The sequence below is a fragment of the Vipera berus genome (genome assembly GCF_964194415.1).
Source record: "Vipera berus genome assembly, chromosome: 2".
NCBI classification, from domain to species: Eukaryota; Metazoa; Chordata; class Lepidosauria; order Squamata; family Viperidae; genus Vipera; species Vipera berus.
The window spans coordinates 233,835,921-233,863,855 of NC_138203.1; the positions used below are offsets into that span (position 1 = coordinate 233,835,921).

At 41.9% G+C, this 27,935-nt stretch overlaps 1 protein-coding gene across 1 annotated transcript; it reads right to left on the reverse strand.

Annotated features, from left to right (window-relative positions):
- Window positions 1–568: 568 nt before the first annotated feature.
- On the reverse strand, window positions 569–27,935 carry DNASE1L3 (deoxyribonuclease 1L3; the record flags this gene model as incomplete). Its single annotated transcript, XM_081319070.1, has 8 exons — window positions 569–661; window positions 2,608–2,704; window positions 14,039–14,196; window positions 14,297–14,409; window positions 16,408–16,520; window positions 17,528–17,611; window positions 24,112–24,200; window positions 27,804–27,935. 8 exons carry the CDS (start codon window positions 27,933–27,935, stop codon window positions 569–571), a joined length of 879 nt encoding a protein of 292 aa, XP_081175196.1.

A 27,935-nucleotide genomic window follows, 5' to 3' on the forward strand; every position in this document is an offset into this window, starting at 1 on the left:
AGGATCTCTCTCGCTCTGTTAGCTTCTGCAAGGGAAGATATGTGTCAAATACTTGTTAACTATTTAGATTACCTTGCTAGGCCCCAAACATGCAGAAGCTAACAGAGCGAGAGAGATCCTGTGGCTCAAGAGGTAAAAACAACTGCCTAATGTGCAATCAGCCCAGGTTCGAATCTCAGAAGGGTATGGCTGACTGATGAAAACTAATAAGTTTGAAATGCATTTCAGTCTCCCTTAATTCTTTGTTAGTAATTCACACACACACACACACACACACACACACACACACACACACACACACACATATATATATATATATATATATATATATATATATATATATATATATACACACACATACATACATACATACATACACAAGCAGCATTTCATTAACCTTGGATGTTTTGAATATTATAAAGATATGGGCTTTGCATTTTTTCAGTTAAATATATCATAGTGTAGCAAGACATCCATAAAAATGACCCCAAAATCAGCTCTTTTCTTGTGAATATACATTTTTGGGTTTGCATGTTTTAGGTTTGACTAGAACAACATTTCACTGGATTTATTGTACAAGAGTTCTACAATATCTGGCTCTTCTTCTTGAGGAACTTCCCAGCTGGAATTCTACTGGGAAGTGATCACTCACTGCTAAAGCCTGTGAAGAAAATGTATATTTTAAGTTAGAGACTATGGTGCACTAATATATAATACAACTATTATGTATAAAGTTAATATTATGATCAGTAGCTGAAATTCATTGTTGTTTTACAACAAACATGAAGCAAAGATACTTCCTCCAAATTATATTAACTCGGGACCATGGACTTCCGTATACATACAACTCACTGAATCATAAAGTAGCCAGTCAGATTTAGCCTAGCCTGCTGCATGAACTGTGCCTCTATGGCCAATTTAGTCTGTATTGGTTGAACCCAGAAAATTGAGTGGAATAAATTATAGTTATATTAACCATGGTTAGGCTGGGGTTTAATTTGCCCTGTGCACTCAGCATCTGTCTTAGCAGGGCTTCCCAACTAGAATCTTGTAAACATTTCTTGATGCTGGGCAGATTTTAAGAAAGAGATCTTTAGTGAGCATTTCCAGATCTTGGAACTAACCAGAGAAGGGAAAATAAGAAAAGGAGGCCAGAATCCACCAGAAAGAAAAACGAAGCTGAGAAGCAAAAAAACCCTCAAACTATTTTGGTATAAGTAACTGTGTGTGCAGAACTTCTCTGACTTTAGCTCTTTTCTTGGATAACAACACTTATTTTTTTCTTTCTTTCTCTTTCTTTCTTTCTTTCTTTCTTTCTTTCTTTCTTTCTTTCTTTCTTTCTTTCTTTCTTTCTTTCTTTCTTTCTTTCTTTCTTTCTTTCTTTCTCTTTCTTTCTTTCTTTCTTTCTTTCTTTCTTTCTTTCTTTCTTTCTTTCTTTCTTTCTTTCTTTCTTTCTTTCTTTCTTTCTTTCTTCTTTCTTTCTTTCTTTCTCTGCAAGCTCATCTTACCACAGGGTAACTCTGGGCAGTTTACAATATTAAAAAGATAAAATTTTACAAAACCTATAGACAATATGAACTAAATAATATTAAAAGATAAATACTCAACCCTAAGTAAAAAGTTGGGGAGGGAGTAGGATGAGCCCAGGGAGGGGAATGGGGGAATCTGTTATTAGTCTGTCAACCACCCGAATGTGAACCCCCCCCCAATAAGAGCCCCAAGCCCTCCGGCAGAACCAGATCTTTACGCTCTTGCAGAAGGTCAGGAGGGTAAGAGCTGACCTCACTCCAGGGGGCAAGATGTTTCAAAGAGCAGGATAAGCAAAAGCAAAAGTCTAAGAAAAGAAACAATTCTTTTAACAATGTAAATGCGAGCATTTACCGGTCTATTGAATGAAGGCTACTGCTAAGCTTGTAAGCTGCCCTGAGTCTTCGGAGAAGGGCGGGATATAAATGGAATTAAAATAAATAAATAAAATAAAAATAAATATTGCCCAGACCATTTTTCTGAAGGTGTAGAAGCAGAGAACAGGATGGTTGTTAAACAAACACAGTGGTTATTAAGCTTTTTTGGGGGGGGAGTGTCTTTCAATGGTCATTAAGCAACCATTCATAAATCGAGAATTGTAATGTAGCCTTAATTTTTCTGAAGATAAATTGGTGATATTTAGTGAAGCAGACACACAGAAAAACAACAATTACGGTAGTGTAAAATCTCTTAGGCCAACCTCACCAACACAAACACTTGCAGAGCCCAATCAGGATTTGTAGCAATTACAGTTCCAACATCCTGGGAGGTCAGTTGGGAAAAGCTGTTTTAGAAACGGGCATTCTTGCTGGCTTCCTCTCTCAATGCATCTTTGCCCATAGGAATCTAATTAGCATCATTGGAGGACAAGTAGTGGGAATCTGGTGCCCTTTGCTTTATTTCCCCTTCCTAGTCTACCTGTCTCAGTTCTACCTGTCCCTCCTTCTTTCCCAACTGATCCCACATACATGCCTCTTTCCCTTTTGATGCAACAGAGCTGTGATCACAAGCCCTGGCAGGTCACAGCAAAACAAAACTTAGAAAAGTTTCCCTGGCGCATCACCCTACGCCTTAACAAACCTGTTCTTCAGTCATGGAGAAGGCACTCTGAAAATCAAAGGCATTGGCTGAGCCCAGCATGGCGGCATTTATGAGCATCTCCCCATGGAGCACAATCCTATACAGTAAGAGAAAGTGAGGACAAGACCAGGGCATTAGTAACTACCTAAGCACTCAGAAGAAATACATTGCAGAAATACATTGCATGTGGTGGAATGTGCCAATCCAAGGGTGGGTTCTGAGGAGCACCAGTGGCCTGCATCCAGCACCCTGACCCACTGCTGCAGTATCACAAGGAGCTGGGAAGAATCTCCCATCTTCTGGCTTTCCAGAACTGTTTTTTTCCCTTTGTATCCTCTGCACATAACACAGCAAGAAGGCAAGCATACAATAAGATTATAGGCGGGTGTGTTTTTTTTAAAAAAAACAACAAGTCAGGTTGAATTTAATGTATGTTGCTCCAATGGAACTGGGCAGGGTAATAGGCTGCAGTAGTTTATATATGCCATTATATAGGATAGAGTCTCCTGCTTTTTTTTTTACTAGTTTTCATTCAATGGAATAAAATATAATTTATTTTGTATAAATAAATTATCCAGGGTAGTTCTGGCAAAATTCTCAGTAGTGGAGTGGAGTAATTGTATACTAATTTAATGTGATGGCCTGGATATACAACTTTCTTTGAAACAGTTTGCACCCTCCCTGTTTTCCCATATTTTTATTATATACCAAGAGAATATACTGTATCAGGGTAGAGCTCCTTCCATGTGAAGTTCATGATTTTATGTAGATTTACAAGGATGCAAGCCTCATTAGATTTAGACCCTTGCCAAGTCTACCTGCACAGGATTGCATTTGCATCATAAAGAGTAGATTTGTCATCCATCTTTTTTATGTTTAATTATTAGCTGCCCTGTCGCGGAACAATTAACAGTCCGACCAGAGGTGGATGGACCGTGTTTCATTTGCATGGTCAATATCAAAGAAAAGAAATCCAAGGCATATTCAGTAGTAAAACTTTTAATGAGAAAACAAAAAACCTAAACTGACTAACATTCTCTCATCAGGCAGAAGGAGAAAGAGAAACAGAAACTGTAAGAACTTTTTCTAGGCCTGCGCACAAAACAGTTCAAAACCAAAACATTGGCTGGACATAGCTAGAGTTACTATGGTTACAAGATAAGATAAGGTGCAGAGCAGAAAGAGATGCACAATTAGGAATGAGCGAAGCTGGCAAAACTAAAAAAAACGCAGTGACATCCCCTTCTTTTGTCAGCGAAGCAGAAAATCAGATAAGGCACATCTTCTTGCGCAGATACTCGTGTTGGGCTGTAGGAAGTGGTTTGTTCAGCATATCAGCAATTTGGTCATGTGTAGACACATACTGCAATTTGACAAAACCTTGTTTAACTGCTTGTCTTATATTTTGGTAACGGATGTCAATGTGTCTAGACCTGGAACCTGTAAAGCGATTCTCAGATATATAAACCACAGATTCGTTGTCCTCCATCACAGTGATTGGTCGAATCGGAGGTGTCCAGATATCTGTGATTAAGGCATCAAACCACGTTAGAGAATTACATGCATCTGAAACACAAGCATACTCAGCTTCCGTAGAAGAACAAGAAACAAAATTCTGTTTATGCACATGCCAGTAAACAGGACATCCATTCAAAAACATCATATAACCTGAAGTGCTTTTACGTGATTTCTTATCACTTGCCCAATCTGAATCTGCATAACAACATAACTCTGCATAGTCAGTATGTGTGGGTTCTAACAACAACTTCATGTCTTTTGTGTGTTTTAGATATCTCAATAATTTCTTAACACATGTCCAATGAAACTGTTTTGCCTTGCCTACCTGTCGTGATAGGAGATTGACACTAAGTGCAATGTCAGGTCTAGTCCAACTACTAATATATAGGAGCGACCCAATGACTGAGCGATAAAGTGTTTGATCCTCGAACTCAGGACTCGGTTCATGTGTCAAGTTGTGAAAATCAGTTTGCATGGGTATACTCACAGGTTTAGCATCCTTCGTGTTGCAATGATGCAATAGTTGTTCAATCTTATCTTCCTGTGCAAGACTGAACCCCTTCTGAGTTTTGGTAACTTGAACACCTAAATAAGTGTTAATATGTCCTAAAAACCTCAATGTGAAAAACTGCTGTAAAGCTTTAGCAAAACATTCACTCATCTGCTTATTTGGACCAATATAAACAATATCATCAACATTCGCAGTTTTGGAGTAGGGTACCATCAGTATGCTGATGACACCCAGCTTTTTATCTCAACTCCAAACAATATCAGTGATGCCCTAGACGTGATGTCCCGCTGCCTGAAAGCGGTCCGGGAATGGATGGGGAGGAACAGGCTTCAACTGAACCCGGACAAGACTGAATGGCTGTACGTTCCGGCAAGCCAGGATATTCAGAACGTCCCATTGCTTAACATCGGGGACAAGTTACTACCCCCTGTTGATAGGGCCCGCAACCTGGGTGTCCTCCTAGACTCGCAGCTCTCCCTAGAAGACCACATAGGAGCTGTGACCAAGGGGGCCTTCTCCCGGGTTCGACTAGTTCGCCAACTACGGCCTTATCTGGACCTGGATTCCTTACGTACAGTCACCCATGCCCTTGTGACCTCTCGCCTAGACTATTGTAACGCTCTCTACATGGGGCTGCCCTTGAGATCCACTCGGAAGCTTCAACTGGTGCAAAGTGCAGCGGCACTGACACTCTTGGGAGCCTCCCGATACTCCCATATCACACCTCTCCTCTGTGCGCTGCACTGGCTTCCGGTTGCCTTCCGTGTGAAGTTCAAGGTGCTAACAATGACATACAAAGCCCTACATGGCATGGGTCCGGACTACCTACGGGAGCACCTTCTGCCAATGTCAGCACCCCACCGTCCTGTGCGCTCCCACAGAGAGGGCCTCCTCAGGGTGCCACCGCTCAAGGAATGTCGGCTGGTGGCCCCCAGGGGGAGGGCATTCTCAGTGGGTGCGCCAGCCCTCTGGAACAGCTTACCAACCGAAATCCGGATGGCCCCCGACCTCCGTACCTTCCGACGCGACTTAAAAACTTTCCTGTTCCAGCAGTCCGGCCTGGCATGATAGCGTTAATTGGGGTCCCAGTTTGTTTTCACTATTGTTTTTATTATTTTTATTGTTCATCTGTATACCTTCCTTCCTCTGTACACCGCCCCGAGTCCCTCGGGAGAAGGGCGGTTTATAAAAACTAATAAATAAATAAATAAATAAAATAAACAAGAATTATCTCATACCTATTATCAGATCTTTTTGTAAACACGCATTCATCTGTTTCGGACTTAATAAAGCCCATTGAATTTAGTTTGTCAGAAAGACATAAGTACCACATTAAACCAGACTGTTTCAGACCATAAAGACTTTTGTGTAGAAACCAAGTATCCCCTTCTTGCTGTCGGAAACCTGGAGGACCTTTGACATAAATTTCTTCATCAAGATCAGCGTGTAGATAAGCTGTTTCAACATCAAACTGGAAAACTTCTAGGCCAAGGATAGTTGCAGTGGCTAAGGCGATTTTCACACTCTCAGTCCGCACTGTGGGTGAATAAGTATTTGTATAGTCCTCAGGATAACGTTGAGCGAAACCCTGGGCTACAAGTCTGGCCTTGTACAACGACTCACCATTCGGCTTCTTTTTAATTCTGTAGACCCATCGAGTGCCAATGACTTTCTTGTTTGCTGGAGGGCTTGCAGGCGTAAACACCTGAAGTTTCTTTAGACTATCCATTTCAGCCTGCATTGCCTCAAACCATTTATCTTGCTCTGATTCAGGAAGATGTTTGATTTGTGTGAACGTCTCAGGAGGAAGTGTCACATTACAGATCAAAGGTAAAGGTGCTTTGGTTACTTGCCACGAATACCGTTTTGGTGGAATTCCCTTTGTGGTCCTCTTGGAACGTCTCGGACCAACCGTCCATTCTTCTTCCGTTTCGTCCTCGTCTTCATCGCCAGCAGCATCGGCGGCTTGCAAAGACGGAACAGTGGGTTGAGAAGAACTCGTGGAAGGAACATTCGTCTGTGCATATTCACCATCAGGCTGCATGGCATCAGCAGCATCATCTCTAGGAAAATAAACTCCAGGATCGTTAGAATGAATCCTGGACCAGTCAGCATCTTCCTCAAAAATAGCGGATTGTGAAATCAGTATTACATGATGAGAGTCAATATATTTGCTCCATTTTGAATTATCATCAATGCCCATAAATCTCATCCTTTTTGCTGCAGGACCCCCTTTCTTTCTTTGGGCTAAAGGAATATTGACCATAGCATAGGAACCAAAAATATGGAGACGTGAGAGGTCAGGCTTGTGCCCATATAACATGAAATAAGGGGTCTGATTTATGACACTACTCCAAGTGCGGTTGATGATATGGTTAGCATATTTGATAGCTTCACCCCAGTATGGAAGACTGAGGTTAGCATCTTCAAGAAGACAACGCATCATGGTTTGCAGAACTCCATTTCTGCGTTCTGCCACTCCATTCTGAGCTGGAGTGTAAGGAGCTGAGGTCTGGTGTAGTATCCCATTCTTACGCATCCAGTCCTGGAAACGCTGAGACATGAATTCAGCACCACGATCACTCTGAATTCTGGCAATGCTGACTTCGAATTGGGTATAGACAAGATTGGCAAAGTCTTTAAAGATCTGAAAGGTCTCAGATTTTTCTCTCATAGGAAATACATAACCATATCTAGAGTAATTATCAACAATTGTCAAGAAATATTTTTTACCACCAATTGTTGGTGCAAAAGGACCCACTATGTCAGTGTGTACCAAATCAAAAATGCGTGTTGACAGGCGTGTAGCGTGTTTTGGAATTGCTGCTGCTTTAGATTTGGCTTTCTTGCAGACAGCACAGTCCAAGAACACCTTACACCCCTTTAGATCCAAACCTCTTGCGAACTCTGGCATCTTCTTCAGAACACGGAAACTGGCATGACCCAATCTTCTATGCCACTTATGGATACACCTGGAATGCAAAGGTTTACCTGTTAGTGAATTCTCAACATTAGCATTTTTATTAGGAACCTCAGGCTTGCTATGAGCAACCTGTGTCTTATTTGTCCTTTTATTGGCTTTAGGAGCCTTTGGAGTAGCAACAGGATCTCTCTCTGGGACATCTCTCACTGGGCCTGTGCTCTCCCTTTTTGGAGCTTGTATACTTGCCTGCTCTTGCGGCTTAGACTTTGGTTTTAAGTAATAAACACCACTAATCAACATGGTTTCAGCAACAATATCTCCATCTTTAACTACATAACTTGCTTTTTCGAGATGGTGTACCTGGAATTTTGACACCCTAGACAAGTGACTCTGACTAAGCAAATTACTACTGGCAGACGGAACGTAGTAAACATCGGGAATGAATGCACCGAGCTCTTCAATATAAACAGTTCCTTTTCCCATGACCTGAACAGGATGATTTGAAAAAGAGTACAGTTCATGAAGTTCAGGTTCAGGCTCGTGCATCTCTGTGTAAAGCTCTTTTCTGTAGGTAACATGTAATGCTGCTCCGCTGTCCAAAGTCCAAAGTAGACGTCTGTCGTACTCTGGTTGAGGCTGTGGATCGTTGGTTACAACCAATGTGGCAAGTGGAGCTTGAGGATCACGCCTGGGACCACGACCACGACCTTGTCGTCCGCCTCTACCTCTGTCTCCTCTGGAATCTGTTCCTCTGGGCTGGTACATGGCGGGCGCTGGAAACCGTTGGGGACAATCCCGGGTGGCATGTCCCACACGATTGCAGATGTAGCATCTTGGCATCCTTGGAACGTAGGCCCTTCCACGGAAGGAACGCCTCGCTGAAGCTTTTGATGCAGGTGGTTCCCTTAAATGTGACGTGGCTTGCATAAGTGCCTCTTCTTCGGTTAAAATTCTGCATACATGATCCACTGTGCGTTGAGCAATAGGCACTTGATTAATCTTAGAAATAGCATCTTTCCAGTCATAATTCAAAGAGTTAATGATAATGCTGATCATTTGAAAGTCATCAATAGGATAGCCTTTTTCACCCAGTTCTTTTCTTATTCCTTTCATTTTAGTTAAGTGTTCTCCAATATGCTCACCAGGTTTTAATCTAGAACCATGGAACTCAGACAAAAGCAAACATGTAGACTCAATGGACGTAGGCCGGTAACATGCTTCTAATTGAGCCCAAATTTGTTGGGCAGTTGCATCTTGTGAAAATGTGAGCTGCAATTCAGTGTCCATGGACATCAATAACGTTGTGCATGCTCTATTATTCAAGTCCCATATGTCAGGAGGCCATGGCTGGGCAGGAGGATTAAACACCATCACATGGGTACCATCTCTACGAAGCAAAAGTCCAACTTCACTGACCCATGCCCTGTAATTCTGTCCTGACCGCTTCAGTTTTGAATCACCAGCCAGTGGTAAAATAGAGGGTGCCTGTTGAGGAACATGCAATTGGGGTACTGGCTGTGCAGGTTGTGCAATTGGGACTTGGCCTGCAGGAGGCACTGGTTGTGCAGGCTGTGTCATCTGGACATAACCAGCAGGGGGCACCTGTGGCGCCTGTGCCAGGGCCTGCGGCAGTTGCACTGAAGCTGCTACAGGTACTGGTGCTGGGGGTGGCTGTACTTGAGCTGCAATACCACCCTGGCCAGCAGAAGGTGCTGGTGCTTGAGCTGCTACATTAAGTTGGCCTGCAGTCAGCACTGGCCTTTGTATTTGAGGAACCAGTGGAGGCTGCACTTGGAGTGAAGGCTGCTGTGCTCCATCTGAGACAGGAACTTTAATAGTAGCAGTATTAATAGGCATTCTAGCTGAAGCTCTCAATGAATGAGGAGGTGTGGCAGCTTGAAGCGATGCCTGCTGAAGGGACATCTGTGAAAATGCATTCTGCATTCTTGGACACAGAAGACAGTCAGGCTCCCATTCGTCTGACACAAGATTCCACTGTGGGCATGCCTCTGTCTTTGAGGGAGAAGGCACAATGGCAATCCCTTGTGGGTGTGGCTTTGCTTGTGAAGAGGGAGGCAAAATGGCCGATTCTGAAAACTGAATGCCAGCAGAGGCTCTCCCATGCTTTTCATACCATGCTGCACACAACTTTGCCTTTAGCAGATCCTTCTCTAAAATTTCAATTTGTTCATAATAACTTCGCAAAGCCTTCTCATGCACAGTTTGCTCAGTGCTTGGAGAATAATAGCTCACCTCCTTCCCTAGTGTAGCCTTAGGTTTAGTACCAAATCTCTCATAATCAGCCTGATTCCCATAAGCAGAAGTTACAACTGGGGCATCAGCTTGAGAGTCTGTAAAAACAGAAAAAGGTGAAACTGACCTTGGCTCAGAGGCTGCTTCTCCAAGACGTGTAGCCGATGCCAACGGAGTCTGTAAACTTGAAGGAAGATCTCTCTGTGGAACGGCTGCCTCCTCCTCAGCAGAGGAATAACTGGCCTTCTTACTCCTTTTTCTTGGCATATTAATCACAGCCCCCTCAGTGCCTGGTTAATTGCCTATCAATAAATCTTGAAAACAAAAATAAACCATCCTCTGCTACCAAATGTCGCGGAACAATTAACAGTCCGACCAGAGGTGGATGGACCGTGTTTCATTTGCATGGTCAATATCAAAGAAAAGAAATCCAAGGCATATTCAGTAGTAAAACTTTTAATGAGAAAACAAAAAACCTAAACTGACTAACATTCTCTCATCAGGCAGAAGGAGAAAGAGAAACAGAAACTGTAAGAACTTTTTCTAGGCCTGCGCACAAAACAGTTCAAAACCAAAACATTGACTGGACATAGCTAGAGTTACTATGGTTACAAGATAAGATAAGGTGCAGAGCAGAAAGAGATGTACAATTAGGAATGAGCGAAGCTGGCAAAACTAAAAAAAACGCAGTGACATGCCCAAAATCAATGGGATAAAAGACCATGTTTGACCAGAGATAAAGATAAGCTGCCTTAATTGTTAAGAATGTTAAGAACTTGGATTGCTTCCTGTTCAGTTGTTTTACTTAATTCCATTCCTATTCAACTTTTAATTTTTGAGAATTCCTAGAGGAGGTGGCAGGGTCCACAAAACTGGAGGAGCACAAGAGCAAGTATACCTCTTCAAAACAGGGAAGAGCACCTGGGAAATTACACAGCAGTTAACTTGAGCCTCGAGTAAAAATGCAACAGTTCGAAGTGACTAACACTTTAGATGAGAAAGAGAAAATTCAGAAAGATCTGGATGGGCTGGAACAGAAAACTGAAATAAACAAGATGAAATTTAACAGAAAAAATATGTCCTATATCTGAAGAAAAAACAAAACCTTGAAAGACACAAAGCATAGAAGTGACCTGGCTTGGCAGTAGTACATGTGAAAAGATCTACATGTATTGTAGTATCCCATGTTGATCTATGTGAGTCAACAGTGTGATGCAGCTACCAAAAGCAAATGCTATTCTGGGATATAGTAATAGAAGCATGGAGTTCAAATCATGGAATATAATTACTCAGGGCTTTTTTCCTCACAGAACACTCAGAACGGAGTTCCGGCACCTTTTTTGGATGGAACCTTGTAGGATAGGCAAGGTGGGTTGTATGACATGTGTGAGTTCCGGCACCTTTTTCTTTTACAAAAAAAGCACTGTAATTACTCCACTCTACTCTACCTTGGTCAGAAATGCTGTATGCTGTAACAAGCAGGTGTAATCACACACCAGCAAAGTGGAACAAGTTCAGAGGAAGGCTATCAAGAAGGTGAGGGAATTGGAAACCAAATTCTTTGAAAATGGTTAAAGAAACTGGATATACAATAGAAGAGTAGATTAAAGAGGGATAGAATAAAAGCTGTCAGCAGGTTACTTCATGAAGTGATACTTTCCCCTTCATTAGAGAACTTCAAAAGAGGCTGGAGAGACATTATTTCCCTCAAATAATACCCTGATAACTAACTGCAAAACAGTTTTTATGGTTTTGCATAACAGTTGCTATGAGGTAGAGACAGGAAGTAAAAGAGGGTTATTTAGGGTTGAGGTTTGGAAAAAGTAGAAGAATTGGCTGGTGAATCATGTTGGACTAGGCAACTTTGGAAATGCTGTCTGTTCTAGACAGATTCAGGACCACTGAAATATTTGTGGGTGAGCTATAAAAAGTTCACTGAACACAGATGCTATGCAATCTGATCCAGGGGACAGGTATCTTTCATATCATAAAACCATATCCAAAGAAGGATCAAGGAAGACAATATCTAGATAGTCTATTCTAGTAGAATAGAAAAGCCAACATGGGTTTGTCAAAAACAGATCATGCCAGACAAATCTTATTGCATTCTTTGACCAAGTGACAAAACTAGTGGACCAAAGGAATGCTGTAGATATAATTTACTTGGACTTTAGTAAGGCATTTGATAAAGTAGATCACAACCTACTACTTGATAAGATAGAAAAATGTGGGTTAGATAGCATCGCCACCAGATGGATTCGTTGCTGGCTGACAGGCCGTATTCAGCGTGTGGTCCTCAATGAAACCGCATCTACATGGACGGAAGTGTGTAGTGGGGTGCCCCAGGGCTCTGTTCTGGACCCAGTGCTCTTCAACATCTTCATCAACGATTTGGATGAGGGGATAGATGGGGAACTCATCAAATTTGCAGACGACACCAAGCTGGCAGGAATAGCCAATACTCCAGAAGATAGGCTTAAGATACAGGAGGATCTGGACAGACTCGAACACTGGGCACTATCTAACAAAATGAAATTCAATTGTGAAAAAAGAAAGGTTCTACATTTAGGCAGGAAAAATCCAATGCACAGGTATAGTATAGGTGGTACCTTGCTCAATAGTAGCAACTGTGAGAGAGATCTCGGAGTCTTAGTGGACAATCACTTAAAATATGAGCCAGCAGTGTGCTGCAGCTGCCAAAAAAGCCAACACAGTGCTAGGCTGCATTAACAGAGGGATAGAATCAAGATCGCGTGAAGTACTAATACCACTTTACAATGCCTTGGTAAGGCCACACCTGGAATACTGCATCCAGTTTTGGTCACCACGATGTAAAAAAGATGTTGAGACTCTAGAAAGAGTACAGAGAAGAGCAACAAAGATGATTGGGGGACTGGAGGCTAAAACATATAGGGAACGGTTGCTGGAATTGGGTATATGTAGTTTAATGAAGAGAAGGGTGAGGGGTGACATGATAGCAGTGTTCCAATATCTCAGGGGCTGCCACAAAGAAGAGGGAGTCAAGCTATTCTCCAAAGTACCTGAAAGCAGGACAAGAAGCAACGGATGGAAACTAGTCAAGGAGAGAAACAACCTAGACCTAAGGAGAAACTTCCTGACAGTTAGAACAACTAACCAGTGGAACAACCTGCCTCCAGTAGTGGTGAATGCTCCAACACTGGAAGTTTTTAAGAAGAGACTGGACAGCCATTTGTCTGAAATGGTATAGGGTTTCCTGCCTGAGCAGGGGGTTGGACTAGATGAGCTCCAAGGTCCCTTCCAACTTATTATTATTATTAATGAAGGTACAAAGTTTTTTTTAAAATCCCATTTATATCCCGCCCTTCTCCGAAGACTCAGGGCGGCTTACAATTTAAAGCAGAAATCAATGTGCTTAGCATTGTGTTTTCTTTTTGAATATCAAAGAAAAGTTATTTCAGCCAGAGCTGGCAGCTTTAGTTCCATTTTGCTGTATCTCAGACACAGTATGAATTAACTTTTTAAGAAGCTGATTGGTATCCAACCTTTTCACCCTGGCTTTCTGTCATTAAACCAAGAAGCATTGGAATATTTCCACCATTTAGACTTCCGAGCCAACGTGCTCTCAGCTAGACGTGCTTATGCCACAAGAGGACCCATGCTACTCATTGGGAAAGGCTGAATTATAACCAGCCAGTTGGCCTCTATATAACTTGGTCTGACTCCCATAATTATTGGTGGGAGAGGCTACTATAACTGGGTATGACCCTGGTGAAGTGGTTGGGACAATGATGTGAAGTGGTTGGGACAATGATGTGAAGTACATGAATCGAAAGGCAGGGCTATCCAAGATTTTGTGTGTGTGTGTGTGTGTGTGTGTGTGTGTGTGTGTGTGTGTGTGTGAATAATACTTTTCTTTGTTGCATGAAGTCTTTTTAGGGTGCATATAGTTTTAGTACTACTTGCTTCAAAAGGATGGGTTACCATGCCATCCACTTTTGATAGTCAAAACCTCCAAAAGAAGACTGGGGGATACAGGCAATCTGGGACTATAGATTGTCTGCCTTACATATAAGTTAGCTAGCTTGATTCTCATTATTTTCTTGTTGTCTTCATCTCCTTTGATGAGTCAACTAGAGCTTTGCCAACCTCACAGGACAGGTTCTTTTCATATTGCAAATCATAGATAGCATTAGTAGATGAATTGAATGGAATACAAATGAGTCAACTGTAACTTGAACCATTACCTGTCATAGGGGCAGTGTGTTGTTGATTTCACAGTTGTATCGCTTTTATCATCAATTATCCAAACGAAGTCAGTGTGATTTCGTAATCGGATATTTTTCCACTGCTTCTTTGCCATATAGCCACAGCCAGCATTGAAGTCTCCCATAAATATGAAATTCTTTTAAAAATGAAAGACATATTTTAAGATAGAGCTACTAAACACACAATGCACACATGAGAGAAGATTGGCTCACTCTGTGGAGCTGGCTTTGGCTAACCTTAGTCTTCCAGCGCAGCTTGACATCCAGAAACACATCATAGAGTTCATCGATTTCTCGCACAGCCATTTCAGGCATTGTGTGTATCGGGATGATCACAAATTCTGTGACCGCTTAACAAACATTTTGTTAAGAAAAAGAAGAAAATAGGAGGGATTATTGGCATTTTTAAAAACTCACAGACTGAAGAAGCAGACATTTAATTTCCATGCATTTGAACCCAGAGATAATGTGCAAAAACAAAATAAACTTTTGCTTGTGCAGCACAGCCCTCCAATTTCTTTCTTTCTGATTATCCAGTATCACTCTCTTATCCTTTCAGACTGAAAAATTGCTGACTTTAAAACTGGCAAGTGGTAGGATAAGTAGGGTTGTAAAAGGGGAAAGAAAGTGGACAAGCCTGTTGTGATTAGAGTTTCATCCAGCTGTTCTGTAGTGGGAATTCGTGATGTCCCTCTACCTGACTCAGGAGAAGGCTCCTGTACTCCTCCTACCGCACCACCTCCCTTGTTGCAGTAGCACCACTTCACGCAGCTGATCATATTAGAAATGGAAACAGAAACAACCCCAGTTGCAAGTTGTCTATGTAGAGCAACAGCTAGCAAGTGGTCAGCTAAAATGGCAAGCTGTTCTAGAAAATGGAGCCTTTGGTGCAATGAAATGGCTGCTGAATTACTTGAGAACAATGAAAAGGGCTTCACTTCAATTTGCCATCCTCCTGATCTGTTTTTCAAAGCTGCTGCTTGAATTTATCTAATAGTACAATAGTATCATTAGAGTATGGATAGTCCTCAATTTACAAGTCGCTTAGTGACAGACCTCCCCAAAGCTACTTATGATCTGGTTTCAAAGTTCCTTTTGGCTGCTCAACAACCGGACCACTTTTACAGCCATGCCCCATGGTCACCAGACCATGATTTACCATGGAAACTGATGTTTACTTCTGTTTTCCAGCAAAACATGGTCCATAGCAAGCACTGGGATTGCTTAATGACTGCTTCATTCATTTAACAACTGATGCAACAAAGGTCATAAAATTGGGTCTGATCGTGTGACGACCCGTTCTGGACTGTCACAACTTTCAACCATAATTGCCAGGCCCAATTATAGTTGTAAGTCAATGACTACCTGTATTGCCTTCTAAAGTGGTGAATGCTCCAACACTAGAAGTTTTTAAGAAGAGACTGGACAGCTATTTGTCCAAAATGGTATAGGGTTTCCTGCCTGAGCAGGGGGTTGGACTAGATGACCTCCAAGGTCCCTTCCAACATTATTATTATTATTATTATTATTATTATTATTATTATTATTATTATTATTATTATTATTGTTGTTGTTGTTGTTGTTGTTGTTGTTGTTGTTGTTATGTGCAGGGACATACATGCCTTAAGTATATGAATCAACCAAAAGACACAAAAATGGCTTGATCTTTCTTTCAGCAACTTAAAGAAGCCCTTTTTAAAAAATGTGATTATATCAGGGGTGTCAAACTGCCGGCCCATGGGCCGGATGTGTCCTGCAGAAGCCGCGCCCACCCCATTGCTGGCAATGGCAAAACTGTCCTGATATGTTGCGCGACATCACGTGACGTCGTGAGTTTGACATGTCTGGATTATATCAATCACACTAAAACTTGTGATTATGCTGTATCAATTGTGCTTGCTGGGATAATGGTGACCATAGCAGATCCATCAGACTGGTCCAAACACCATGTTAAAGCAGTGATCTCTGCTCCTTCTCCACATATACCCTTTCTACCTAGCACCTCAAATCACCCTAGTGAAATGAGGTAGCTTCTGCAATGTGGACATGTTTTTCAGAGTTGGAGGTCAAGTTTGAGTAGTTTGCCTCCTGGAGGACCTCTATTTCTATCCTTAAACCTCATTAAAATCAAGTTGGAAAAAATGGTCCTTCTTTGGGATTTGGCCTTTTTATTTGGGTGGGAGTTTTGGTTGCTTTTCCAAACAGATATCATATTAAAAGAGCTCTGGTGTTGAACCCTTGGCTTTAGAGAGCAGGGATATTTCCGTGTTTTCTAGATCTCAGGCTTCTCCAAGGATCCCATTTCTTTTCACTTTCAACCTTGAACAAGGACATTAACTGTGTCTAACCTGTTCTTGGAGAGTTGAACCAAACAACAAAAGGTTCTCTGGAAAAGGCATCTTCATCACCTGGCTGTAGATCAGGATACTGATAGATTTGCTTCACACAGACACTTTCCAATCTGCAGTGTAAATTAATATATCAGTAGAAGGTTACTGCTCCAGGTGTGGACATGTTAATCTTGATTGTTTCAAGGCTGTCTTTCTGATTTAAGGTGGCCAAGAATAAAAAAATAGGTAACAAAAACACTATGTATGGTTAAGTTACAATCCTAAAATAATTGAATTCATTGGGACTTAACATCTACTTAAACTAGGTTAACAAAAATATTTGGTATAATCAGAGCTAATATCTGAGGAGCGATGGACATGGGCACTTGAGCCTAGACCAGGGGTAGGCAACCCCGGCTCTTTTATGACTCATGGACTTCAACTCCCAGAATTCCTGAGTCAGCATAGCTGACTCAGGAATTCTGGGAGTTGAAGTCCATGAGTCATAAAAGAGCTGAGGTTGCCTACCCCTGGCCTAGACTAAATTTGGCTGGATAGTTAGTGATTTAACATTCATAGAACTCCCTCACAATGTTATTTGTTCATTAACTGACTTAGAGTTGTTATGTTTGGGTTGCGAAAACCCAGAAGACCACCAGAAATCTCTTTTTGGCCATCTAATGAATATATAGGTTTTCATATTTTTATATGGTACCACTTCCAACTTTCTTTTCTAAAAGTTTATAGTCAGTAGTCATTAGCTAGCAATACTAAGTACAGTATTGTACAATAAAATGCCTTCCCTGTCTTAGCAACTACAGATGTGCAAGATTCTGCTACCTACAATGATGTTTCTTTTTTGCTTCCCTGACAGCATGGTGCATTAACAGAAAATTTCCCTCAGTTTTCCTCCCATATTTTTATTTGATTTAAACTGTTTTAGCCACTTGTGCTTATTGCATTTTATTTTTGTACATTTGTATATTTGTAGATAGATAATAGACAGACAGATAGACAGACAGAGATAGATAGATGAGAGAGAGAGAGTGCACATTTCTGCAGCTGTAGGCCTCTGCATTTTTTTCTCAGTTTCTGAATAATAACATATATACTGAATGAAATTATGAAATCAACATACCTGTAGAAAAAAGCATATTGCTCTTTGTAGTTCCTTCTTCCTAACCTGTCACTGACCACATAATTGTATGTTCCTTCTGACCGTCTGGGAAGAAAAATAACTCTGATTTTTAATTTATTACTCAGATCCAGGTGGGTTGATCTGCACTGCCACCAGTACTTTATAAGAGAGCAGGAAAGAACATAGTTATCTCCTACTCTTTAGCCCACCACAAATATAATCTCTGCCTGTGTTTTTCTGCTGTTTTTCCAAAGTAGCCTTTCGTGGCTTGTACCAGTGTAAGCATGGCAGTAGTTTACTTTCTTCTAGGCAACCCCCTTCGCCAGATACTTTCTTAGCTCATGTGCATAGGCAGAAATAGCCTCCCCCCCATTTTCCCACCTGTTCTTCAAGAAGGTGTGCTGCAGCTTCTGCTATAGGTCATTCTTAGTGACATAGTGGTTATAGCACTATGTGAAGTGAAGAACAGCTCCAGTTTCAAACTTGATCCATAGTTTAAAATATTATTTTTCTTTTCCTGAGCCATCTAGTTTATGCTTGGGAGCTGGGAGTAAAGTCTTTTAAACTCAAGTGACTGGAAAAACAAAGGAGCCTTGCATGATGGACTTACAAAAGATTAGCAGAAAAGGCCAGTGGGAAGGAAGGAAGGTAGCTCAGGGAAAGGAAAAATAGCAATTTAAAAAATCCCCACTTTTGCCAATTTACAAACTGCAGCAGACTTTTAAGAAAAGCTGAGAAAAGGCAAGATTTTTTTTATTTATTTTAAAGCTGGATGTTGTGCCTGCTGGAGAGTATGCACTTTATGGAGATGTACATACACACAAACACATTTCTGCAGTGTTGGTATTTGAACTACTGTACTCTGTATGTGGGCTGGATTTATGCCCATCTAGAACAAAGGGACGCGGTGGCTCAGTGGGTTAGGACGCTGAGCCTGTCGATCAGAAGGTCGGCAGTTTGGCGGGTCGAATCCCGAGTGCTGCGTAACAGAGTGAGCGCCTGTTACTCGTCCCAGCTTCTGCCAACCTAGCAGTTCGAAAGCACGTAAAAATGCAAGTAGAAAAATAGGGACCACTACGGTGGGAAGGTAACAGCGCTCCGTGCGCCTTTGGCTTCTAGTCATGCCGGCCACATGACCACGGAGACGTCCTCGGACAAGCGCTGGCTCTTCGGCTTTGAAACGGAGATGAGCACCGGCCCCTAGAGTCGGAAACGACTAGCACTCATGTGCGGGGGAACCTTTACCTTTTTTAGAACAATTTAAAGAACTCTTTGGAGGGAGGTATGAAGAAATGAGCACAAAAGTGGTTCCTTTCTTGTTCTATTCTAAGTTCCAAGTTCTAAGTTCTTTGCACATTTATTGTTTGTAGTTTTTAATTATATTAAATATTTATAATTTAAAAATGTGCATGGTGCAGACTAATATTTCATTCTGATCACCTTTCAACAATATTGGTTTTGTGACTTGTTTGGTTCAGGTAGACAATGACTCAGAGTGGTTCACAAAGTAAGAGTTTATTCAATACACATAAGTCAACTGTCAACTGTCAAATGTTTCAGGCTTTTATAGTAGAACTGTTTAAACTGTAACCAATCATCAATCGCTATCTTCCCGCTTCTTTGCTACTTTAACCAATGGTTGCACCAGAATCTCCCGCTTCAAGAACCTACTTTTGCAACCTGCTATTTTACATGTTTGCAACTATTTACAGACACAACACCCCTTACCCCCCAGTTGTTGTTATTTATTGACATAGTCCCTTAAATATTTGGGTGGCCTATGGACTCTTGAAGGATATCTATTGCTTTGGATACCTAAGTCATTCCTATCAGATTGTCTGCTTGGCTGGCTTACTCTGGTGGGCCTGGACTCTTGGCTAACTGGCTCAGATGCTTATCTGTTGACAATTTGTGGTTGTTGTTGTGTTTGATGTTCAGCTAATGCTGGCCTACTCAGAGGGGGCAGTTCCCAGTCAATTTGACTGTGTTGTTGTTGGTTAGCTGTGGACGGGCTGGTTTGCATTTCTGCTTCCCCACTAACTGGCATATTGTTATCAATAACCCCTGATGCACTGTTCCCCCCGTGTATACTTTGATTCCCCTCAACTGGCATGCAGCCAATAGTTCTCTTCCTTAGCTGATCTATATGTCTTTTGCTAACCCTGTTCCCTTCCCCCTCAATAGAGTAAGACAAGGGTCCCAATATCTCAGTGACCACCCCTGGGATCCATTTGTCCCCTTGTGCATAATTCCTGGCCCAGATTAGGTCCCCAATTTTGAATGATCTGTTTGGAATGTCCAGTTCCGCACTTGATGGTAGTCTGTCAGGATGTAACCTGTCCAATTTGGTGGTTAGTCTCTTTCCCCACCTCATTTCAGCTGGGCTTTTACCAGTAGCCGTGCATGGGGTCGTATGTTGGGTCAGCAAGAATTCTGCCAGTCTTTGGTGCCAGTCGCCGTGGATGATTCTCTTTAATGCGTCCTTAGTGGTCCTCACATTTCGTTCAGCCAAGCCATTGGTGGACGGGTGGAAGGGTGCTGATGTCGTGTGTTTAATCGAGTTGGCCCTGAGGAAATCCTGGAATTCAACAGAGGTGAATTGGGGCCCATTATCTGACACAATTACATCAGGTAACCCGTGAGTGGCAAAGAGGCCCCTTAAGACTTGTATTGTTTTACCAGAAGTCATTGAACTGACGGGTATTACCTCAAGCCATCTAGAGAAACTGTCCACTACTACAAGAAAGGTTAACCCCTGGAAAGGTCCAGCAAAATCAATATGAATCCTGGACCAAGGATTCCTGGCTAACTCCCACTTATGAGTACGTGTGTGTTGCAACTCAGGCCTAGAACGTTGACATAAATAGCAATTAGACACACAATCTTCAATGTCCTTGTCAAGCCCAGGCCACCACAAGTGGCTCCTAGCCAATGCCTTCATACGTACTATCCCAGGGTGCCCCTCGTGTAGTTCTAATAAAATTGAAGGTCTGTGGATCTCGGGAATGACAACACGGTTGCCCCATAGAACACATCCCAAATGAGATGACAGTTCATCCTTTCTTCTAAAATAAGGAATGTACTTGGCATCTGGGTTAGTACTTGGCCACCCACTAAGGACCCAGGCCATAATTCTTTTTAAGATATGGTCATTATTTGTTGCCACAGCTATATCTTTAGCAGTTAAAGGCCAGTCAGGAATGTCCTGTAAAGACATTATTTGTCCCACAGGGGCAGGGTCTTCCTCAGTGATATTTAATGGCAGTCTGCTAAGGGCGTCCGCATGTCCCATTTCCTTGCCCGGTCTGTGTTGGAGGGAGAATGAATATGCTGAGAGGAAAATTGACCACCTCAGCATTCTGGGTGACATTATTTGGGGTGTCTGTTTATCCGTGGTAAACAGGCCCAAAAGGGGTTTATGGTCAGTGAGTATGGTAAAGTTCCTACCATAAAGGTAATCATGGAACTTTTTTACTCCTGCCACGATTGCTAATGCTTCCCTATCTATCTGTGCGTAATTCCGCTCTGCTTTAGTAAGCGTCCTGGAATAATATGCGATTGGCCTTTGAACACCTTGGTTGTCCAAGTGGCTGATAACAGCCCCTACACCATAAGGTGAAGCATCGCACGCTAAATAAATTGGTTTATTTTCAATAAAATGGGTTACTGTTGAATGGCTGGAAAGAATGTCTTTTAACGTTTGGAAACTCACTCTATGTTTGTTAAGCCACTGCCACGGGGTCTTTTTAACTAAAAGTCTATGGAGAGGTTCTGCTATGGCAGCTTTGTGTGGCACAAATGTGTGGTAAAAATTTACTAAGCCAAGGAAGGCTTGTAATTCAGCCTTGTTTTTTGGTTCTGGTGCCAATTTGATTGCCTTGATTTTATCAGGGGTAGGATGAATTCCATTTTTGTCTATCCTAAATCCTAGAAATTCAGTGGACTTAACCCCAATGCAACATTTTTCCTTTTTTAATTTCAGTCCAGCCCTCCTAAACCTTTCCAATACCTGTTCCTGCTAATATTTCTTCATTTCTTCCAGCTATCAGAACATCATCAAAATAAGGGCATACACCAGGTATGCCCTTTAAGGTCCTCTCCATCACTTCTTGAAAGATGCCAGGAGCTGCTGCAATACCAAATTGCAGTCTGTGGACTCGGAACGCCCCCTTGTGGGTAACTATCGTCTGAGCTTCAGCAGCCTCTTCAGAAACAGTTAATTGCAAGTACGCCTGCGCCAAGTCGAGCTTGGCAAAAATGGCGCCGTCCTGTATCGTGGCGAGGACCTGCTTCACCGTCGGGACCGGGTAAGCGTGTTTTTTCATTCCCAGGTTCAGGGTGGCCTTGTAGTCAGCGCAGATCCTCACATCCCCATTAGGTTTAAGGGGTGTGACGATCGGCGTTTCCCACAAACCACCCTCGACTGGTTCTAGGACGCCTTGGCCTACAAGCTTATCGAGCTCGGCCTCGATTTTTTGCTTCAGGGCGAAAGGCACCCTACGGGCCTTAAGCCTGATGGGTTTAACCGACGGGTCTAGATTAAATTTAATTGGGGGCCCTTTGTATTTACCTAAAGACCCATCGAATACGTCTGCGAATTCATTGCAGACTGATTCGAGGGTCTTATTTTTAATAACTGTGTTTATTCCCCCAATCCAAATGCCCAGGGCAGGGAACCAGTTAAGGCCAATTAGACTAGTCCTCTGGCCCTCAGTAACTATTAAATCTAAAAACCCCTTAAACCCCTTAAATTTAACACTAAGGGTAATTTTCCCTTTAATCTTTATTGGGGTTTTTTGAAAATCGGTTAATTGGATTTTGGTTGAACTAAGTGGAATTTTCCTGCCACTTATTTGTTCAATCCTTTCCAGGGTTTCACTGGATATTATGGACACTGAGGCCCCTGAATCTATTTCCATTTTGCAAGGAACCCCTTGTAAATGGACTATGATTTTTAATTTTCCTTCCGGAAAATTATTGTTTTTCCTTTTCCTACTCTGATTGACTCGCGCCACCTCCCCGCGGTTCAGAACTTTAGCCCACGGTCTAGGGGTCTCTTTGCCACTATAGTAAGGGGTTACCTTACCTTCGGGCCAAACGTCGACTTCGTGAAGGCGATTGTCGCGTGCACGACCCCTGCAGATGGCTTGGATGTGGCCGGTCTTTCCACACGATCTACATTTGGCGGTACGGAATCTGCAAGTGGCGCGGGGATGGTTGCCCCCGCAGCTGCCACACCGGTTGTTGTTGTCGCGCGGTCTCGTTGCGGAGTCTCTCCATGGTCTTTGGGCCGCTGTCATTTGTCGTTGCGGTGTTGCGGGTTGGCATCGGCGGTTCGATTCAGGCCCCTCACTTCGGGATGGTTTTGGCGCCATTTTTCCAAATCGTCTGGAAACTTCGGCGATGTCATCTTCCCATTGCTGGTCCACCTCCCCACAGTCCACAAGGCCTTCTTGGTTGATTTCGGCAGGCGCGGCCATGCTACTACGGGGGGGTCGCGATACCCGGTGGATTCGTACGTTAATAGTTCGTCGAGTACTTCTTGCAAATCGCCGGTGGGCTTGGCGATTATTCTATTTTGTAGATGCTCGTCTCGCAAGCCCAGTACTACTCGGTCCCGAATTCTGATTTCCAAGTTGTCATACTTACATCGTACTGCGGCTTCCCTGACGGCGGCAACGCATTTTTGAATTGATTCGCCCGGTCTCTGGTTCCTTTTTTCGAAAATACGACGCCAAAAGAGTTTGGATCTCCTAGGCGTGAAATGTACTTTTAGCTTAGCTAACAGATCGGCATACGTAACACTAGAGACCGGCTGTGGTTGACAAAGTCCTACAGCGATCCGATATACTGGTGTGCCGCAAATTGTCAGTAGCGCTGCCGCCTTTTTCCGGTCGTCCGTTATCCCATTTACAAGCAGGAATCCTTCGACCTGTCCTATATATTCTTCCCAGTCCTCTGGGAAGTTTGGGTCGAATTCTTTTAAGGACCCAATTTGCGCCATTCGGAGGATTGTTTATTCCGCCGCGGCCGCTTGGTTGACTGTGCTTCTTTCAAATTTGCCGCCTTTGCGCAGCTGTTCCGCCGAACCTTCTCTGGTCTGCCGTCTATCCCACCTTCGTCGCCAGTTGTTTGGTTCAGGTAGACAATGACTCAGAGTGGTTCACAAAGTAAGAGTTTATTCAATACACATAAGTCAACTGTCAACTGTCAAATGTTTCAGGCTTTTATAGTAGAACTGTTTAAACTGTAACCAATCATCAATCGCTATCTTCCCGCTTCTTTGCTACTTTAACCAATGGTTGCACCAGAATCTCCCGCTTCAAGAACCTACTTTTGCAACCTGCTATTTTACATGTTTGCAACTATTTACAGACACAACATGACTCATACACATATCACTCACCCATCTATATATCAAACATATATTACCTCTCTCTTTCTCTTCTTTCCTCCAATAAAGATGAGAGCAATCAGAAAATATTTACTCTAATTAATGGCTTCATTCAGAGTATTTTATCCAGTGACACCCAAATCTGCATCCACTCCTACAAGTTTTAATATACTTCATATCTGCATCTTACCCATTTAGTTTCTCTAGTAGAAAGGGACATATTCTGTTCCTATTGTCCTTTATTTCCATTAGTAGCATGATATCACAGCGAGATATAATCTGAGGAGCAAACAAAAATGTTCTGTAAAGGCTTTGTGCTTGGCATGCTGTACTATGAGAATTGTTGATTAGGGCTCTAATTTAATTAGGATCATAATGGTTACATTGCAGCAATAATGAAATTGAAAAAATAATGCTATCAACTTGACTATCTGTGTTTTGTGGAGAAAGGTTGCAGGGTGGAGCTCATTTAGTTATATTCATTCATAATTTCAGGTTGTAAGCTGCCCATTCACCAATGAATGTTTTCTACGATCCCCATTCCTTTGAAAATATGTCCCTTTCAGCGAAGAGGTTATGTAGTGGTTACAGGGGACAAATGGGAAGATTTGGCTCAAATCTGTAATGATTATCCAGAATTTACCAGGTCCTATACAACCTGCTATTCAGAGTTTTTCCTGAAGATGTTCCTCAACAGCAGTTGCCTTTTCGTGCTTCTTAAAAGAAGTAACAATTCCCAACTGACCCTTTGCCAGGTCTTAAGAAGCACTGCCATGGGGCACCCATACTGATAACTACTCAGCAGTCTTTCCAGCTCAGGCTTACAAACTAGGAGAGCATACATTGTTCTCCTAGATCCAGAACAGTATTAAGAAGGCCTGTTAATTAATATTAGGACATATAGTTTGAGAAAATCTTATTAGGTCTGAAGAATCAAGCTTGCTTGAAATTCTGCTGCTAATCAGGGTAGAGCATGTAACAGCTAGCACTGAGATTGTGTTAGACACAAAAATAGTCACAAATTGAAATCCACTCTGTTTGAGTTACAAATAGAAAAGAAGTTTATTAGACTTCACAACAAAGTCTAAAAAGTAAGAGTTTGAAAAGCTGGTGGATTCAGGAAGGCAAACAATGCAATGTAACCAAGCACTGAACCACACCCCCAAATTCCAAAATCACATATTATTATACATCCTATCGCGATGCCCAGGGCTTTTTTTCTCATAGAACGCTCAGAACGGAGTTCCGGCACCTTTTTTGGATGGAACCTTGTAGGGTAGGCAAGGCGGGTTGTATGACATGTGTGAGTTCCGGCACCTTTTTCTTTTACAAAAAAAGCACTGGCGACGCCCCATTCCTTCCCCCATGGCCCCATTGGCTTAGGCTTTGGAGGTTACAATCTATCAGAAGCGCCTAAACAGAATACATTATCTCCGCCCCTGTTTGCTTACATTATACTAATAAGATCCCTCCCCTACTATCCTGTTTACTCAGACCATATATGTACATGCTTATCAATTCATGTACATGCTTATCAAGGAGAGTTGTCTCCCATCTACATGGGGCTGCCCTTGAAGACCACTCGGAGGCTTCAACTGGTGCAGAATGCGGCCGCGCGAGTTGTAATGGGGGTTTCCCGATACTCCCATGTAACACCTCTACTCCGCGAGCTGCATTGGCTTCCGGTTGCCCTCCGGGTGAAATTCAAGGTGCTGGTTATTACCTATAAAGCCCTACATGGCCTGGGTCCGGGGTATTTGAGGGAACACCTGCTGCCGGCTTCAAACGCCCTTCGCCCAGTGCGCTCCCACAGGGAGGGTCTGCTCAGGGTTCCGCCGGTAAGAGATTGCCGGCGGGTGACACCCAGGGATAGGGCCTTCTCAGTGGGAGCGCCTGCCCTCTGGAACCAGCTGCCGGTGGAGCTGAGGACTGCCCCCGACCTCCGATCATTCCGCCGGGGCCTGAAGACCTGGCTCTTTGAGCTCTCGGGCCCAGGCTGAGGAGAAAATTATTTTAATTGGGGTTTTTAATAGTACAGGATTGATTTAATATTTTTTAACTTGGCTTTTAACTTTTGTATGTTTGATTTTTAACTCCCTGTAAACCGCCCTGAGTCCTCAGGGAAAGGGCGGTATATAAATGCAATAAAATAAAATAAATAAATAAATAAATAAATCTTCTACACCTCTCAGATCAAGTAGGGGTACCAGGCAGCAGAAGGTACTTAAAACCAATTCCTAGATGGTGACTCACACTTGGCCCCTATTGTAACTCCTGTTCTCCCCCTCCCTCCACTTGAGGCCTGTATTTTCCCCCATATGCTCAAAGCATCTACTCAGGCAATTGATTATAAAATGATTATTATAAAATATAAAATATGATTACATGATAATACTAAAAGCACATATATTTTTATTTTTAAATTTCCTCACTACTTCCAGTTATTTTCTACACTTGCTATATAACGTAAATTATAAGCACATAATTGTATACCCTGGACCAAGCTAGTGCCATATTTAATCACTTTGTGGGCTTTTAATATTAAAAAATGTGTTATAGATGAATACCACAGCTTGGGAATTAATGAGGGAGTGATGACCGGTGCAGGGACACTGAGGAGTTCACAGGGAAGATATTTCACAGGCTGGTAAATTAGATTCTCACACATTTTTAATTGATAGTCTGTGTTGTACTGATGAATAATGAATGCTCAGTGTATTGGGTATAAAAATATTACAAACCCACCCCCTGGCATGGGTATGCCAGGATGGACCATTGCACATATGCCTGGTATCCATTCCAGGAAGCACTGTATATTTACTCCACTAAATATTAAACTTTAATAAAGCTTATTAGCTTTCAATTCTCTTTCTTGGAAATATCTCATGATTACTGAGCCTGAAGGCATTTGTCTTTACATTTGGATTAACAATCATATAATTGTGTATGTTTTAATGCTTTGTGGGGGTTTTTTGGCTTGATTATTTGTTTGTTGTTGTTTTATACCACCAGAGGCACCTTGTTTGAGTAGGGCAATCTTACAATTATTAAATTAATGATAATAGTCTATGTCTCTAAATGTAAACACATACACACGTACAAGATCGCAGCTCTATTAATGACTAATGATCCATAGTAGTATTTTAAATCTGCCTAAATCCAAATATTGACTTACTGTTTGCTGAATAACCAAATAAATTCACTCTGTTAAATGAACATTTTGGGCCACCCTTGAAAATATCACAGCAATGAATCTGCATCAAGACACTCATATACAGAATAGCATATTTTATCAGAATTAGAGATTTGAAAATTCATTATATACTAGGAAAGAACATTTCATGGAAAGAAGCTATATTCTGCTTTTCCTGAGAAACCCAAAATGACTCCAAACAGAAGTCATTGCAATGTGAGAATAAAATACTATTTTTGTTAACCTGCTCCTATTATCCAAATCTTTGAATGATATCTACTTTAAATATTTAACTCTTCCTAATAAAGTCACTTTTGCCCCCATGAGCACCTTTTGACTTATCATGATCATTTCTTAATGAGCTCAGAGGTATTTTATACTGGCAATTAAACTAATTAGAAGTGGCAATATCCAAAGAGACATCAGAAAAGAATGATTTTTTCCCCTAAGAAATCATATATTTTCGTAAACTTACATAGTTACTAACAACAGCATTTGCAATTAAAGTCTTGCTTATCCATGTAGTTTCGATCTGGTGATGACTTTTTGGGGTAGGTTTGTTGCTCAAATCACAGATTTATTTACGCTCAAATGCACCTTAATCTGAAACTCATCTGTGTTAATATATAATTATTCAGTTGACAGCCCCACTATTTAGTTGAACTTAATCCCAAGAGAGAACAACCTACCTCTACAATAACATCTATGATTTCTGGGTTTTTCCTCTTAGATTCTCCAAATGATCTCACGTTGAAAGAGCAGATTCTTAGACTCTGAACAACCTGGCCAAAAAAGAGCAGGATCAGAAAAAAATGCAGCAT